General features: G+C 42.2%; 1 protein-coding gene across 1 annotated transcript; it reads left to right on the top strand.

The window, feature by feature from the left end:
* Positions 1–30: 30 nt before the first annotated feature.
* LOC306734472 (uncharacterized protein) lies at positions 31–17,861 on the top strand (the record flags this gene model as incomplete). The annotated part of the gene is made up of 24 exons (XM_079215829.1): positions 31–613; positions 868–921; positions 1,010–1,044; positions 1,273–1,425; positions 1,608–1,739; positions 3,226–3,351; positions 3,446–3,575; positions 3,821–3,991; positions 4,104–4,138; positions 4,698–4,859; positions 4,986–5,120; positions 7,039–7,077; positions 7,171–7,311; positions 8,438–8,532; positions 8,687–8,710; positions 9,076–9,586; positions 10,800–10,862; positions 11,120–14,473; positions 14,562–14,670; positions 15,311–15,439; positions 15,668–15,961; positions 17,087–17,203; positions 17,288–17,409; positions 17,499–17,861. 24 exons carry the CDS (start codon positions 31–33, stop codon positions 17,556–17,558), a joined length of 6,774 nt encoding a protein of 2,257 aa, XP_079071955.1. The 3' UTR covers positions 17,559–17,861.
* Positions 17,862–18,947: the final 1,086 nt, after the last annotated feature.

The raw sequence follows: 18,947 nt of genomic DNA, 5'->3' as shown, positions 1-18,947 counted from the left end.
GTACTTGATGAAGCGCATGACGCTGACCCAATGGAGGTTGGTGGGATGGGAGTTGAAGTGGAAGAGCCCATGGTAGTAGGAAGTTGTGCCGAGGAAGGAGAAAAAACGACAGCCATGGAGGCTGCAGCAGAAACTTCAGCAGCAGAAACTTCAGCAGCAGAAGCTTCAGCACCAGAAGCTTCAGCAGCAGAAACTTCAGCAGCAGAAACTTCAGCAGCAGAAACTTCAGCAGCAGAAGGTTCAGCAGCAGAAACTTCAGCACCAGAAGCTTCAGCACCAGAAACTTCAGCAGCAGGAACTTCAGCAGCAGAAGCTTCAGCACCAGAAACTTCAGCAGCAGAAGGTTCAGCAGCAGAAACTTCAGCAGCAGAAACTTCAGCAGACAAATCCATCGAGAGTCAACCACCAAACATTGAAGTTGACGCGGGGCCAACAGAAACCTCACAGCACCTCCAGCAAAGCACCTCGTCAGAACCAGAGTCCACTGCACGACGACCGGAGAGCGAGGCGGAGGCTTCACAGGTGACTCAGCAGGCGGCAGGAAGCTCAACCAAAGCCGCTTTGGAGGCGAGGTGGACCTGTTTTAGGGTTAAGAAGAAACCGAAGAAAAAAGGTATGTTGAAGTATGACCAGATGTGTCCTTATTCTGTAAAAACCATACATCTCCAAAGAGTCAACTTTCATGAGCAAACAACCTCATGGTCAGTTTTGGAGCAATGCATTCTTCTTCTTTTTTTGAGAGAGACTTTTTCTTTTTCTTTGTAGTTAAAGCAATGAATTTGTAAAATATTATGTTTAAATATGGTTTTCTTTACCTCATCCATTTAACCTTTAACAATTTTTTCCCTGTGGATCCTGTGATTGCAGTAAAGAAACCAGCAGTTGCCGTACCAGCCAGGAAGGTGTTTTCATACACACTACGTAAGCAATCTGAGAAAATGTCTGATTGTCTAATTTCACCGTCTTTCTCTTATTTTGTTTAATTTATTTTGTCGTCTCTCCTTCACAGCGTGCTTCAAGCTGAAAACCTGCCTCACGAAGAGGGTACGTTTCCTCAAATCGCTTGTATGAAGTGCTGTATTTACACATGTAGTTTTCTTAAATATACAGATCTTTTCTTTTAAAGTGGCTAAAGTACTTTTTTTAGCAGAAAGGGTGGTGGGTTGTCTTCCTTATGCAAGGATGAATCTTCATTCATTAACAAACATAAACCATTACTGCCTTTTTTAAAATTATTTACTCCTCCCTTCTTTATTTTCCTTCCTTTCCCAGTTTATGAGACTTGGCAAGAAGCAGTTGTACATAACCAACCTGCCGAACTATGACCACAGCTGCTACACAGAGGACGACCTTGTCCAGCTGCTCACTCCATTTGGGTTTAAATATGCAGAAGACAACATCTACGTTCTTCCCCAGACGTGCATGGTTTGTTTGGTTTATTAATTGCATGTTTCCAATGTTGCTTATTAGTCAAAAGGTTAGTGTTTTAGTGTTTTTTGTGTCCTTTATTCTTCAAATTTCCATTTAAGCACATTCAAATATGTGAAAAAGTACCTTGAAGAAGTAAATAGAAGTAGAAATACATTTTTCTTTCTGGTTTTCCTCAGGCCTTCGTCTTCATGCCGGAAATTGTAGATGTGATCAACGTATTAAAGGCCTCCAACACAGGCAAGGGCATCGGTTTCAGAGGGATGAGACTCACTTTCAAAGTTCTCGCGAACAGCTTCAAGTTGGCCCCGGTAAGCACGGACACTATTCTGTTCATATTGACTGTTTTTATAGAAGTAAATTCAATACTATAGAAATAATAAAGAAACCATTAAAACAAGCAATTTGGTTAAAACCAAGCGGCAACCTCTGAAAAGGTGGAACAAAAATCTAAATAGTAGCCCACACACTGAGTCTGCATTGTAGCAACTTTAGATGAGCGCGATCGGTTGGAAATGTATTTTTGTATTCTAAAAAATGCCCACTCTGTTGTTTCTTTTTTAGTTATTTGTTTATATATCACTGATGGAAGTGATAAGTTATGTAAGTATTATACACACACACACACACACACTCATTTTCATCTATTTTTTTCTAAGCTACACTTTAAAATAAGTTCTAAATGTCCCTTTTGTGTGTTCAGATGCCTTTGAATCAGACATCTTAAAACCTTTTGCACCCCAAGTCCCCCCCTAGGGGGGAGGAGCCCTTCTAGAAGCCTTGTGAGGTCTGTTCAAGTAGTCGTATGAACCCCAAATGAGTTCTAATACTTCTGTTATTTTATATGAACTTATATATTTTTTTAAATCCACAACAATTTCTTGGGAACAAAATGTATATTAAAAAAAAAAATGTATACCATATTTTGATCAGAACTATGAACATCTAGCATGATCTGAGCATGATTTAGGCAAGATTCCCCAAAAATGTCTCCTCGAGCATCCGCCAAGTTTTTCCAGATGCATGCTTCAAGGCCTAAGCAAGAACCTGCAGAGAGAAAAATCACAATAAAACAAATCATTGGCATGTTAGGAAGGAGTTTCAGTCAAAAAACGGTGTCGTTCGGTTCAAAAATGGAAAAGTTATAACCTTTATGCCAAAACATGGTCGGATTGGGGCATGCTGGGTACCCAACTGTTCAGAAGTTTCCGCTTAAGACGTGTGACAAACACAGTCCGGCCGCATTTGGATTTTTCAGGTATTAATATACTACACACAAAGATGTATAATGCTTTATTAGACTCCTACAAGCTCGTAGGGTTGCGAAGAGGTGTCTTTTATTGAAATCCAACTAAGTAAAGTGTACTTATTAACGATCTAGTGAAACGTTACGGCCGCCGTGCGGAAGTGACGCCGAGGCTACGGGGTTTATGTAATTACATAAACTTAACGGTAAGTTACATTTTTTTCTGATCCGATAGAACTCTTCCCACAAGGCTTTACTGTATTTCAGCAATTTAAATGAAATTAATCAACGTTGTGGTTCCGGAGATCCTTTAGGTAACGTCACTTGACTTATTCTTCTTTTTTCTTGTCCGATAATGGGCGGGGCTTGGGGTGCAAAAGGTTAACTCGTTTTTCGTAATCAAAATATATATAGATATTTAACATAACTGCTGGAAACTGTCAACAGTTGTGTAAAACAGTGAAGGGAATACAGGAAGCTTATTTAAGATATTGTCTCTGTGCACTTTTTAACTTTTGGTTTTGGATGATCACTTCCTGTTCTTGATGCAGCCGGTGATCGATGATGGATCCAGAATTGTCTTCATCAAGAACATTTCCCGCAGTGAGACTCAAAAACTCAGACAATCTTTGGAGAAAATCCAATCTGTCAAGAACTTCTTTCCTCTCCTCAACAAGGTATGAACAAACACATACGAGTATTTCTGTTTTAAGTGGCTTTATAAAGGACTTCCTGTCATTCTTACTTGTCCCGTATGTTTACGTGTTCCAGGTATTTGTAGAATTTGCCTCCGTTTGCCATGCTGATCGGCTCGGAGTTTGGTACAGTTTGCTGAAACACGCCCCTGCGCACAAAATCTACAGGCTGAAGATACCAGACGTTGACCCAACTGGAATACAACGTAAGTGTCTGTTTTGGGAATTTCTCAGAATTTGGCGTAATCGTCCACTTTGACTGAGGAATGAACGGATACGATTTTTGGTTTTCAACGGGCGAGGTCACTGAGACGAGTCAAGAATTCACATGTTGATTATGACAACTTCACCAAACGTCTAACAGGATAAATGATGAAGCGATGCAACTTTGCAAAGGCAAAGGCATCCATCTGGGAGGCAGAACTCTTTGACACGTTTCTTTGTTTTGCAGAACCAACATTTCCGAAGAACGCAATACCTCCCAGCAAAGATGCTGTTACCGGGGCGACCGTCCCGTCAATGGAATTTGGCATTCCGGCAGACAGCATTGGCCCGTTTTGGGTCACGCTGAAGAGTCATCCCTTCCTGTACCCGACCACGTGTCCTTGGTTCATCATCCCAAGTAAGGGAGCAATTCTTTTAACAATCTAATTTAAATGTTTAATTCTACCAAATGTGTTGCAACCTATTCAGTCAAGTAATTGTATTTGCTTATGTTCACTTTTTATTCCAAGATCACCTGACCGTCAACTTTCAGGAGGACATTGAGGTAAGCCCATTTCAATTCAACTTTCCTATCATATGTATCATATCAATAATTTAGGCTCATCACCTTTGTAATTTTGAACGACGACCTTCAGAAGTGCGTCATGACATATTTTGCTAAATAAACATCATATTGCGCTCGGTGTTTGGAGAGTTCCATTCTTAAGCGAGTCTGATTGTAATCTGAACATCCACATCTGAAGAAATTGCGCTGTGTAAAAGGCTGATGCTAAACTGGGTTGCTGGCATTGATTTGGATGGAAGAGCAGCTGAAGCAATATAAAGAGGTGGGAAAGGGATGAATGATGCAGAATCAGAGCAAGGACTTAAATAAGCTAAGTTGAAGAAGTTGAAGTCTCCACTGTTCTAGTACTGTTCTATATGTTACTTATCTTGTGAGCTTTACTCAATAACAAGACCATCTATGTTATTTATCATGGATTTAAAATGGATCAACACGGGCTACCGTTTTTAAATCGACTCGGAAAACTTCGCCATCAAAATCCTCCGCAAAAGTTGAATTGGCGGCAACACATTAATTAATCAAGCGTTGTGTTTCCTAGGAGGCGAGTCGTGGCGCCATGTCCCCAACGATCATGCTGACCGGTTTGCCAGCGGAATACTACAAGCACGAGGATGTGGCCAAGCTGGTCTTGCGGTATTTCCCCAAACAGAACCTTCACTCCCTGTACTACAACGTGGTGGTCTTACCTCTGCAGAGGAGGGTGAGCAGTAGAAACCACAGACTTTGACAGGGACAAACATCTTTGTTAGAGCAATTGTGTTAACTAAATGTAACTGTTTGAATGTAATTGTTGTCCCTTTCCTATTGTTCCTCCCTTCGTCTTCAGGCCTTTGTGTTTTTCCCTGATTGGACTTCATGCTGGAATTTTGTCCGAGATCACGTCAGACATCAAGTTTCTGTAAACCAAACCCCGCTCACCGTGCACTTCGTCTTGGAACAAATACATCCCGCTTCCAGTGAGGTATGGACACCAGGAATAACCTTACTTGAGCCAAATAAATCCAATCAATCAGCGTCCTCAAAGGAGCTGCTGGCAGGTGCGAGAATGTCTCCTCCAGAGTACACGGTATATCGATACCGTACGTTAAAAACTATACGATTTTGCATATTTTTTTGTATTGGTACTTCATTAAAATAGCGTGGATCAGAATGCACTCACTGCTCCGCTCTCCGCCATGCTGCCTGCACGCATTGACTGCAAGGAGGCGGGGCTCAAGGAGGCGGGGCTCAAGGAGGCGGGGCCGCCCGGCGCTCACACAGCAACAGGCAGCGCTAACTCACAGCGAGTGATCAGGGGAGACATGGCCTCAATGCATGAGCTCTTACCGACCGTCCTCGGGCTTGTTGGAAAAAAAGATGCCAGAAGTGAAATCTGGAAATATCTTGGCTACATTGCAGACGGAAGGAAAGCCCACTGACACACAGAGACCCGTCTAACAAACTAAGGGAGGGAACGTCAAACATGGCAAAGCACCTTTCAGGCTCAAACAATTGCTCATACTTTTGGAAAGAACTATTGTAGTCATCTGGTCAGATACAGACAATAGGCCTACATAGCCGTGTTTAATCAATGCTATGCTGGCACCATGTAGCTTTCATTAATATCTTGCTGTAGGCTAATACTAATATTAATGCCATTTCTTTAGTGTTCAAAAAGCTGGGCAGGAACGAGCTGGTAAAAAAAGGAACCATACAGATGTTTTATGTACTACTGTTACAGATAAATATACCAGTATCTTATTTGTTGTATCATGTCGTATTTGTGGTATCGTAAGTATTGGGATCGTGATATTTATTGCAGGTGTCGTATCGAAGTCATCCTTTTGGTATCGTGACGACTATGGGCAAAAATGTATATCACGGTATTTTGTAAGATTCTGGCAGTTTCACGGTATAAGGGTCTGTCTCTTCCTGCGACGGAGTGTCTTCTTGGTGTGATAGCGAGCTGTACCCAGCATGCAGTTTGGCCGTGTAATTTTAGAAATGTACAATTATTAGTGTTACAAATTGTTTATGTGTCACAAACTGTTGTGTCGTGATGTTTTACCCTGTTAAAGAGCGTTACTTGTGGGTTATTAATTGTTGTTATAAAGTTTTAACCATGACACGTAAGTAGCTCCGACCGCTGTGCCCTCAGCGGTGAAAACTTAATTTAGCTGCCTGCCGAAGAGCGACAACAGTTGTTACGGCCATGACAATATATGCAAAATTCATACCGTATGGAAATTTGAAACCGGTACCGCACAGCCCTAGTGACAACCCTACTCCAGAGGTTACTGCAATGGCATCAGCTTTATTAGAACCTGAGAGTATTTCTTCATTGAAAGAAGAGCAAAGAACAACACTGAAGACTTTTCACAACAGAAAAGACGAATAGTCTTCCGACTGGCTTCTGTAAGAGTTTGATTGACAACTGGTTCTTCTAATTACCTGCCCTTCCCATTCCACACGGTTTCCTATGACTGTTTCTCAGATGATTCTGGAAAAAACCCACAGGGCTGTGAGATAGAAAAATCCACTTTCAAAAGTAGACAGGCATCAATAGGAATTTGTATTTGTAAAGTTAGCATCATTTATTTACAACTTGTACTGAAAATAATTCCTTATTAGGAAAACAATGTCGTGAAGTGTTCTCACAGATCCAATATTTCGACCTCGATATGATATCTAAATATCTTTATACCAATACTGAAAAAACCTAAATGGAATAATAGATGACAGAACATGGGACTTGAGAAAAAGTTGTTTTCTTGTCTTCTATTAATTTGCAGGGTATTGCGATTATTTTTGTAATATTGGTATAACGTGCAACACTATTGACATACAACATGATTTTAAATGTGTTTTGACGACATTTGTGATTTGTACTCTTCTTGCAGGAGATGATGTACTCGACTATGATGAAGTGGAGCAATGCTGTAAGTCCATAATCACTGATTAAACCTTTCCTGAAGACTTTCCTTCGTCTGTGGATCTCTGGTCCTGAACTCCAACTGTTTCTTGCTCTTCAGGGAGTTCCCGAGCCAAAGTGTCTGGAGGAGCGTCTGCTGTGCGTGGAGACCTCCCAGGCGTCTTTGGACGTCATCGGGGTGGTCATGGACGTGGTGGCGTCCATTGCGCCTTTCGTCGGCTTCCTGCCGCTCGCCAACCGGGTACGAGGACACAAACATTATGCTCTTTTCACATTAGAGTGTTTAGAGAATCCCCATGTCAGGGTATATGCAGGCCTTAGAAAGTCTTTAAAAGTATTGAATTCAGTTTTCCTAATAAAAACATTTAATTTACAAATATTTTTTCTTTATTATGTTTTGTTAACTTTGACGGGAGATGTATATATTTCTATACTGAAGGGAAGAATCTTCCTCACCAGGTTATTCCTCGGGTGTTCAAGAATTGACAGGATAGGTTATATTACAATCAAGGTTATTTATTTAGCCATTACACACATACATGAAATGCATACCTATTACGAGGCCCCGGACTCTGCTCCCCTGCTAGTCTGCCCTTCACACAGTCTGCACACCCCAGGATGAGAGTGAGCCCCGTACTCTAAAAGCAATGGATATTTATCCTCTTTCTATCCGAATTCCTCTTTTCTGACTCCAAAGTTGTCACATTCTAAATAGAAAAGGGGAGCGGTCCGTCTGTACATCGGACATCTAAAGGTCACAAGGATGAGTTATACTGTCTGTAACCATGGCAAAGAAGCAGAAAGCGGAACTCCTTCCATAAGGCAGGAACCAGATAAAGGCCCTCGTATAAGACTGTTTAAGGCCAAAAGCAAGCTTTATAGGTTAAAACCCGGGAGCATGTACATATAAGGCCACGTCGGCCTCTATTTGCCCGGTTCAGACAAGGTCAAGTGCGAGTGGGCTGCGGAACCAAAACCGCAGAGTGGAAAGTCAGAGAGGTGCGTTTTCTCAGGCCTGAGACACTCTCCAACATGAGCAGGACATGAAACCAGTCAAAATAATGCAGTAACACCATAAATCATTAAATTATCTTCAATACCTAGAAACTAAAAGTGATAGGTTACCATTAGACTAAAGAATAGGCTGCTGCTAGCTACTGTGGCTCGTAAACTGTACCGGGAATTTCTCATTGAAACAAATTAGTTGAGTTTGTTTGACATTTCAAGAAAAAACGTTTTACTTGAATACACTGTAACTTCACACTCTGGTTCTGTTTTCTTTCTGTTGCTTTTTCCTGATTAATTTCTTCATCTCTCCCTCCTCTGGGTCTTTTCTCTGGTCGTCCATGACTGTCGTTCTACCTCAGATATGCATTGAGATGGAGGACTTCAGCGCTGTAACCAAGGTGGTGGAGAAATACAAAACTTTTTTACCAGACTGCTTGGAAAACCCCTGGGCTTGGTAAGTGTTTTTTTATGAAATGGGGTTGAGTTATTTTTTATAGTAGCTCATAGCTGTGTCTCCCCACACAGTCTCAAGGTTGCCTATGTATGTGTTACTGTAGTCTGAATTCCTCTCAACTAAACTGACCAACTCTTTCTTTTTCTCTCTCCAGGGATCAAGTGAAAAATGTTGAGCCGTGAGTACATCTCTTTGTGATTGATTCTTGCCCGGTTAAGAGAGAGACAAAGCATGACCTTGATCAATGTGATGACTGTTGTGATTTTATATGAAGTTAGTTGGTGGCATATTTGGATAAATGTTCAAATTCAATCAGTTCAAATGTCAAGCTCAGTGGACAACAATTTCTGTTTGTCTACATTGTACAATTTAAGTCTGCTATATCTGTGGAGACACCTCAAACATTTAATTTACGGCATTATCATCCAAATGTGTCAATTAGCAGTCCTTCCCCCATAACATATGAACATTTTATAATTTCTTTGACAAAGTCCTTCTTTAAGCCATATTGTGATAATGACTCCTTTTTGTTTTTTGTTTCAGTTTGATGAGCCTTAAACAACGTCTCGAAGATTCTAGTGATATCAAAAACTTTGAAGCCAACCCCTTTAAAGTCCAAACCCCGCCCTTCTTGTCTGAACTACCGGGTATTGAGTCAGAACCTGCTGAGCAAACCAGTGACTCTGTTGGATCCACTGGTTTTGAGCCCATCACAGCAGAACCAAGAGCTGGTGCTGCAAGTGACCTATCAATAAAGAAGGACGATCAAGAACCAAGGACAGAGATTGCTGAGGACTCCACTCTTGGTCCTGAGGCAATTGAAGATGCAGTGAAAGTAGAAGAAAAGAAGGAAGAGGAGTCACTGACAACCTCAAACGTTACTGCAACCAGCAGTGGAAACACAGTCGCAGATGCTTCCAGTCCTGACCCATCAGACACAGCGCCCATTCCTGAACTCATTCCTGAACTTCCTCAGATTAACACAGACATGTTCCAGGCCATCACGGTGGTAGTGTACAACCACAGGCTGACCCGAGAGAGCAGATCCAAGAAGGTGAGGCCTGGCTTTTCAATCTTATTCAACATTTACATATGTCAATAAATAAAACAAGTTGCAGTATGCATTTGTGTTTTGTTCTCAGAAACAGTTACACAAAATAGGACCAAACATGAAAACATAACGTTACCTCGGCTCTCTTAAAACCTTTTGAGCCACCAAGTCCCCCCCTAGGGGGGGAGAAGCCCTTCTAGAGTTCTTAGTGAGGTCTATTAAAGTAGTCGTATGAACCCCAAATGAGTTCTAACCCTTGTGTTCATTTATATAGATTTTTTTCAGAATTGTATTTTGAATAAAATGTATATTTCCAAAAATGAAACTTTTAGACCATATTTTGATCATAACTATAAACATCTAGCATGATCTTAGCATAATTTGATCAAGATTCCCCAAAAAGGCCTTCTCGAGCCGCCCCCGAGTTTTTCCAGATGCATGCTTCAAGGCCTAAACAACAACCTACAGAGTTGTAAGACCCCTCTTTGTAAAGACAATGACCTAAAGAATCGGAATCACAATAAATAAAAAAACCCAGGGGTGTTACGTAGGAGATTCAGTCAAAAAACTGTGTCGTTCGGTTAAAAAATGGAAAAGTTTTAACCTTTATGCCTAAACATGATCGGATTGGTGCATGCTGGGTATCTATCTGTGCATACATTTCCGCTTAAGACGTGTGACGCGTTCTAAGAAACCTCCCCCGATCACGTAAAATGTGAAGAAGAGTAGGGGGAAAAAACAGTCCGGCCGCATTGGGATTTTTCGTGTACTAATATACTACACACAATTCTTGAAATCCGACTTTGTAAAGTGTACTTATTAACGATCTAGTGAAACGTTACGGCCACCGCCCGGAAGTGACGCCAAGGCTACAGGGTTTATGTAATTACATAAACTTAACGGTAAGTTACATTTTTTCTGAGCCGATAGAACTCTTCCCACAAGGCTTTACTGTATTTCAGCAATTTAAATGAAGTTCATCAATGTTGTGGTTCCAGAGATCCTTTAGGTAACGTCACTTGACTTATTTGTCTCTTTTCTTGTCCGATAATGGGCGGCTTAGGGCTAGAAAGGTTCAAACGCTCTTCAATAAATGTGTTAGTTTGATACCAGAGATTTGGAAATTTGCTACAAACTTTTGCTGTTACTCAACCCTGCATAAGAAATGTCTTCCAATTTATTTCCATTGACACTAATCTGGGAAATCTCTCTTTAGCTCCGCAGCAAAAGCAAGACAAGCTCTCGACCGGCAATGGCTGAAGACACACCACAAAGAAAGGTTATCGTGTTTTTCATTCCCAAAAACCTTTGTGTCTTCTTTGTGCCCATTACTTTAACCTTTCATCTCCACTGAGGAGGAGAGGTTGATGATATAATTCTGTCAAAGTTTGTCTCCCTCGTCCTTTTCAACAGTGCTTGTTACATAAACTATTATATACAGTAAATGATTGGGTCATCAATTTATTTATTTGCATTTAGTTTATCTTGATTAAGAAGATAACTGATTCATTGAACCCTTCTTTGTTCTCTAATCAGGGTCAGGATTTTTCCAAGGATGACATTGCTTCATCAGACATCTATAGTTTTGATGAGATAAACTTCAACATGGATGACTTTGTCACTGTTGACGAAGTCGGCGATGACGTGGGTGACACGAGCTCCGAGTCTCACAGCGCCTCCTCATCCAAGCAGTCCTCCAGAGCAAGAAGAGAGCGGCAAAGCTCAGGAACGCCTGATGGCAAACGGACCTCAACGAGGTCTTCAAAAGACTCCAAGAGCGTAGCCTCCTCCTCATCGAAGTCGATTAAAGACTTCAGCTTTTCGGGCTCTGCGTCACCCAAAAAGTCCAAGCACTCATTTGAGCCTTCCAAATCCCAGATCAAACCCTCTGCCGATGCCTGTAAGGCCTCCCACTCTTCTTCTCCACTGTGTACTGAAACCCCTTCTTCCCCCGGTCAGAAAACACAACAGAGCAAAACACAATCTTCAGCCAAAGTAAGTACCCGCTCATCCTCCGCTTCATGTGAAACAAAAGGTATAACATCAGCAGCAATGGTCTCAATTGAAAGTCGTTCTGAGCTGCTTATAGAAGAAAAAGACACGGAGTGCACCGTGGCGAAGTCTGACCACAACGTGGCAGCAGAAAGCATTTCTACCAAAGCTGTTAAGTCAGAGACAAAAATGGAAATGTCTTCAGAGATGCCTCCACCTCAACGGGAACAGGGGTTAGAGTTGAGCCACGTCCAGAGTCTGGAAATTGCTATTAATGTCGACACACTAGAAGAGCAGAAGGAAAGCAAAGAAGAACGAAAAGAAGATGGTGTTGACAAACGTACGGAGGTGGAAGAGGATGAAAGTAACCAAATCCTTGATTCACTTGATGATCAAACAGATGAACCGATGGATGACGGGGACCACGCCAGCAGCTCTGAAGCCCAGCCAAGTGGACCTAAAGGAGGCCAGGCTTTGCATGACCAAAGCGTTCAGGTCTCAAACAGTGTCAACGATGAAGTCAAAGCCTGCCCACCGGAGTATAAGGAAGCGGAAATGGACGGTTCTCTCCAAGTGTCGGACGGTGTTACTGAAGGCGAAGCAGCTACAGGTCAAGAGGACAGTCACCTGGTTCAAGATGACAGTTCCACAGTGAAACAACTGTCTGAGGATCATGAGACAAGTAATGTAGAGAATTTCCAGGTGTCAGACACAGGTAGTACATACACTCCAGACATGGAAGATGGGAAGAAGAGAAAAGAGGAGGAAGACAAAGGCAAGATGCTTTCTGCAGAGTCCTGCAATGCCTTCAAAGATGTGGATAATCGTGATAGCCAAAGTCCAAATGAAGACCAGCCTCTTCAAGACCCCGACAACAAAGACACTTTAAAAGACCCAGACAGTGATGTTACTGAACAAGAAACCTTTGAGATATTGGATTCAATTGATGATCTTAATTCAGCGGAAGATGACAACCAAAAGCTTGAAATTCCCATTGACCAGATCTCTAAAGAAGACATTGGGCCCGTGGAGGAAGAGGAAGACTCACATCAGGTAATTGATTTTCTGGAAGATCAGCCAATGACTACAGAGCCTGAGACCGGCAACAAAGGAAAAAGAAAGGGAAGTGGCCCCCCAACCACCGCATCCATAAGTAGCGAGAAGGAGAAACCAGAGAGGGCGGTTAAAAAATACAAGACACGGACAAAGATGGACCTCACTGCAAGAGTTTCTAAAAACGACAAAGAGGTCACTGAGGACGTGGTCTATAAGATAGTAGAGTCTGTTGAAGACAAACCAATTCAAGATGCGTCCACCCCAGAAACGTCCGGCAGGAGAAGGAGTCAAAGAGGAAAGAAAGAGGATAAAATCACATTGGATCTCACAGAAGTGTCTGAAAAATCAGAGGAGGCGACATACAAGATTTTTGACTCTGTGGACGGAGAAAATGCCAACGATGAACCAACGCCGAGACCTACCAGAGGAAAAAGGGGAAGACCGCCGAAGAAAGAGGCTCCAAATGAGAAAACAAAAACAGACGACACGTCACCAAGACTGAGGCAAACGCCCGGCAGAGAGTCACAGGAACGAAACAGGGAACGAACGCCAAAGCTAGAAGAGGGAGTTCCTTCAAAAGAGAGTATACCATCAAAGCAGAGTGACGGTGTGGTAGGTGAGTTAAGTGAGGGTGACGCGACCTATAAGGTGTTCAACTCTATTGAGAAGGAGGTAGTTGAGGATGATCGGCCTGCTCCAAGAAAAAGGGGAAGACCAAGGAAAGACGCTAAGACAACAAAAAAAAGTCTTGGCTCAACATTAAAGAAGGGCAACAAAGACGCATCGAGAAATGTGTCTGACGAAGAGGAGGCAACGTATCAGATTCTTGATTCTGTGGAGGGCGAGGTGGTGGACGATCAGCCCCACGCGGGACAGTCAGAGGAAACTTTGAAACGCATTGACCAGCAAAAATCGCTCAAAAATGAGGAGGACGAGCCGATGTATTGCATCATAGATTCCCTGGATGACGATCAAGTTCCAAAACAGCAGATGACCACAGAGGACGAGACGAAAGATAAGACTTCTTCAAGAGACGAGTCGTCGGCTGAAAAAGAAGATGTGCCAACATGTGCCGGCACGGTTTTGGAAGAGACCAAAAACGTGGGTGTCGAAGAGGAGACTCTGTACCAGATAGTTGATGATTTAGAGTCAAGTGATGAACCATCTGCTGCAGAAGGTTCAGGAACTACAGAAACACCCAGAGCAGACATGCAAACACTAAAATCCCAGAGTGATACTGATGTTGTTGAAGGGGAGAACAAACAAAAATCGCCTGAGAAAGACGACGCATCGGGCACTCTGATGAACCTGGACGAAGTGAGCGAGGAGGAGGATTACCTGGAAGATGCGGCCGAGGAGGAAGAATTGAGGAAGCGGCAAGCCGCTGTGAAAGAGAAGCAATTCGCCAAGGAGCGAGGAGCAAGGAGAACCAGGGAGATGGAAGAAAGGAGGACCAGGGACTCAGAGCAGAGGGAGCGAAGGAGCCGAAGCAGTGGCAGTAGAGGAGGTGGAGGAGGCAGTGGGGGAGGATCAACAAGGGAAAAGGAGAGGGTGAGGGAAAAGGAGGAGACGGTGGCGGGAGACCCCAATGAAATGGTGACTCTGGATGAGGTGGGACCGGATGATGCTGCAGAGGAAAGAGCACCGACCAGCAAAGAGTGGGATGGGGAGATCACAGAGGGAGAGCTGCAGGCACTCGTCACTCTGGATGAGTTCATAGGAGAAGAAGAGGAGGAGGAGGAGGAGGAGGAGGAGGAGGAGGACAGAAAGGTGGAGCAAATCACGCTGGAGCCCCACCCACCCAGCCGGGAGGAGGAGTCAGTGGACTTCTTAAACTCAGAGGTAAAGGTCAAGATGTTAACACGTAGAAGTTACATTTTTAAAGCTCAACAAATCCAGGCGGTTAAAGATTCCACATGTCTGCTTTTAGACTTTGGTGACTTTGGATGAAGCTGGCGACGATGAGGAAGAGAAACCGCACGAAGAGCAAGCTGAGGAAAACCTGAGATCTGCCAAACGCAAAAACGATGATGACGCAGGTATGAGTCATAATACTAAGAGTACTCGCACGTCGCAGATTTAGATCTCTTTTGTCGTGGGGGTGTCACAATATTAATTCTAAATTGAATATCTATTGAAATTAGATGTTTATATTTGGCTGCGGTCGTTTATGTCCACCTAGATTCTATTGTGTCTGGTAAAGGACTTCATGGTGCATTCAGTTGTTTCTCGTAGAATCTGACAATCTTACTGTAAAGTACCCTCCTGCCTTCTAGGACCTTCTTTTTGTTTACTGTTTATTCCCAATTAACTGGTGAAGTAAGTTATTACATTTTTAATACATTATTTAATTGTAATCATATACTGTGGTACATAGAAAACAAAATCAGATACCATGTAGCTTTTTTTTCTTTCAAAAATAAATTTGAAAATATAATTGACAGTTGGCGGGGCAAGAAACCGACTCCGAAAATGAAGACTCGACTTGAATTGTGACTACAAAAGATGTGAAAGTGATAACAGATCTCTACAAATTGAGATCTGTTATCACTTTCAATTTTTTTGTCATTGTCAAAAAAGCCACAATCAAGTCTAAGTTGATTCAATATGGTAAGACGATAAAAAAAACATTAAAAACGCAACACTGGTGTTAATACTGTTTTTTTATTTTTTGTCCAGTTTTAGAAGAAAGTATGACCTTTGTGACGGTAGACAAGGTGGGAGAGGAGGAGGAAGAAGAGGAGGAAAAGGAAGCGGTGGAAACCAGGACTAAAGGACGAGCCAAGAAGAGAACCAGACAAAGCCCTGGTGAGACACAAGCACACTTATATTTACACCTTTTATGCATGTCAGGGGCCTCGTGTCAGGGGCCTCGTTCACTTTGCTCAGCTTGGGTGGTACAACCTGGAACTTTGTGCCTGAAAACCAGCTGCAGGTTCTTCAGTTTGGAGCCAAACTCCTCGTTAGTTTAAGAGTATTATTCAGCAGCTTCCCTTTCACTTGTCTGTTTAACCGATTCGTTGTCTTTTACCACAGTGAGGAAATCTACCAGAGGGAAAAAAGTGGTCACAGAAGACGAGAAAGAAGAAGAAAGGGAGCCAGCTGGCCCTGACGTACTCCCTCCGACTGCACTCGACGCCTCCTCGTCACTCGACAAAGATCCGTCTACGTCGTCAAGCGTCGGCCAGCCGGAGATCCAGAAAACGGAGGCGGAGCCAGAAGCAGCCGGCGACGCTGCCTCTGCTGAGCAAGAGCTGCAGCCGGAGCATCCTGAGGACCAGACACTGGAGGGATGTGTGGAGGAAGGATTGAGCAGGGCGGACATTAAAGGTACAAAGATCTAAAAGAATGATGGACTGTTTTTTTTTAAGCAGATAAATCGTATTCTTCAGTTTCAGCGTAGCATCCACACTGAGCTTATAAAGTCATTATTTCAAATTGAAAGAACGCGCATTTTCTTTTCCAGGTCAACGAGATATTGTGTTAAGTTATTGTGAACATGACTTTGTCCTAAGCTCAAGTGACGATTATTTACATGATTGAAGAATTGTTTGGTCAATAGTGAAAAGCGCATCAAATCACTAATGATGTTTTTGGCATTTAATTATTTATTTCTAGAGAAAACATTTTGTCAAATATTAATGTATGACTGTTGGGACTTAAACTGTGGGGACTTAAACTGTGGGGTGCGCCCCTCTAGTGGGGTGCGGAGATATTACAGGTGGGGAGGGGAGATGCAGAAATATTTTTATATGCGCGACTCGCTGTTTCTTGCCGTTTTTGCCAAAAGCCGATCTCCGTGAGTTTGTCTTTTCTGCTGTTGCGTCTCTCAAAACAAAATACAGATCGAAGCTCAACATTGAGCATGAATTGAGAGCGACCGTATCAAGTCTACAACCCCGTTTAAAAAGAAATTGCAAAGGAAAGCAGGCTGATTACAGCCACGAATACTGTTAAAATGTGATGGCTCACATATCTGCAAAGGTTCCAAGTTACTGTTATTATCTTGAAAATATATTCAGTGCAAAACAGGTTAATTGCAGGCATAATAGGACATGTTTGCCCAAATATTAGTTATTTTTTTTGCACAGATATAACTTTATTTACATTGTTCTAACAAAGTGATTGCACATCTTATTTGTTTTTGTATGTGGGGAGAAATCTGGTTTACTTGAAAGGGATTTACATTTTCTTTATTCTACTATTTGAAAAAGTCACAAAAGGTTATTTCAATAAAAATTCCGTTAAAAATGTTTGGGGCCGGTGGGACATGAACATGTTTCTTCCTCCAAAGTGCCGTGACAAAAAAAGTTTGAGAACCACTGCTCTAACGTAATGGAGCTAGATGGTACAAAAAAAGTGACATTTTAAAAACTCAACAGCAACGTCTCTTGCATTGCCCGGTGTTGGTCTTTCGACATGATTTATGGATCGCTGATCCCTTCTCTTCTCTAGTTGGGAGCAAACAGAGGAAGGAGCCCGTCGGACCTGCAGCGAAGCGATCTCGTTCTCGGTCTCCGAGCGTCGCTGCCGACTTCAAACTGCCGGCCTTCAAACCCAACAACCCCCTCGGTGAGACGCGTGCACGTCATCGCACCGACACCAGATGCAGACGTTTCCGTCCTCCTGTTTCACCTTCATGTTCTCCCCCTTCAGGTCAGGAGTTTGTGGTCCCCAAGTCGGGGTACTTCTGTAATCTGTGCTCTGTGTTCTACCTGAACGAGAGCGCCGCCAGGAACCGCCACTGCGGCACCCAGAGACACTACGACAACCTGCAGGTACACACACACACACACACACACTTAGACGCAGTAAAACACACACTTGGCCTCATTATTTGTGTTCCCCGCCACTTTTCTATTTTCAGAAACATTTCCAGAAGCTTCAAGAAGCATCGAGAAGTTCTCAAGGCCCCGTTGCTGATTGATTCCAACTTCAATGATTTAATTGTTGTTTTAATTTTAATTTTCTTGTAAAAAATGTAGCAGAGGTGAAGCTGGACGAGTGAAGCGTCTGCAGCTTTAGTTGACAAATCGATGTGTATAATAAGCCATGTTGGTCAACTTAATTGCTGTCTATAAGCGTTTTTTTTTTCATATAAATGTGTAAATATTACATCTACTGTAATACTTAATTAATATTTTAGCATGTATTTCTGGTGCCTCTGGTTTCATATTTGGTTGTTTAGAAGCAGACAAGATGCCACATTAACTAATCTACTCAATAAATGATTCCCACAGTATTTACAGAGTGTGTGTAAGGAGAAGGAGAGCCCAGGAACATAAACAGTGGGCTGAATTTTTGGTCTTTATGTTTCTAGTGTATTGTAGTAAGACCTCAACGCCCTTTAAAAACCCTGGAACCAATTTTGGCTCTAGACTTTTTTTCTTTTTTTTTTCTGTGTTTGAGTTGTCGTAGGAACCCCAAATTAATTCCAATACTTGTGTTTATTGTATGTATTGGTTCAGCAAAGTCTTGGGAAAAGGAAAAAAGTATATCTGCAAAAAAATCACTTTTAAAAGATATTTTAAACATAACTATGAACATCCAGCACGATATCAGCAAGATTTCCCAAAAATGCCTCCTCCAGCGGTCACTGAGTTTTTCAAACTGTATTATGGTGCCCTAACAACAGCCCACATACTGATAAGACACATTTTGGAAAGATTAGGACCTAAATAATCAGAATATGCAAATCATAATAGAACACAGCATTTGGGTGTTCAGAGGAGTTTCAGTCAAAAAACTGTTAAAAAATGGACCGTTAAGTCTACGTAAATATTTAAAGTTAACGGCTACTTTAATTATGTTTCACACCAGATGTCTCTTCTCACAAGGGTTGGGTATTGTAGCAATTTAAATGAAGTTAAACAACGATGTGGTTCCGAAGATAATATGTTGTTTTTTGTCTGATAATAGGCGCACAGGTATTTTCGCACACTGTTTTTAAAAGGTTTTAAAGTAGGGTTTATCGTTAAAAAAACCTTCACCAATATTTAAACAGACATATTGTAGTTATGTATGCAGTATTATGCTTTGATTTGACTGGTCTGGCCTACTTGAGATCAAAATGGGCAGTAGTGTCGGGGGGAAATGAATTCTATGCATTCTGAGTGATATAGTTTGTACTGGATACCAAAAGTCTAACCAGACCTGGGCATCTTACGCTCTCCCAATCTGGCCCGCGTGAGGTCAATCAAAAATGAAAAATAAATAAATAAGGTGCACGCCATGAATGCAATACAAACGGCACTGCTTTTACTTTGAAAGCGATTTATTTACTGTTGCCGACTTGGAGACTGAAGTGAAAGCGTAT

This window comes from Taurulus bubalis (genome assembly GCF_910589615.1).
Source record: "Taurulus bubalis genome assembly, chromosome: 3".
Classification (NCBI taxonomy): Eukaryota; Metazoa; Chordata; class Actinopteri; order Perciformes; family Cottidae; genus Taurulus; species Taurulus bubalis.
The sequence above is the reverse complement of the archived record's forward strand: the minus strand, read 5'-3'. Positions and strand labels throughout refer to the sequence as shown.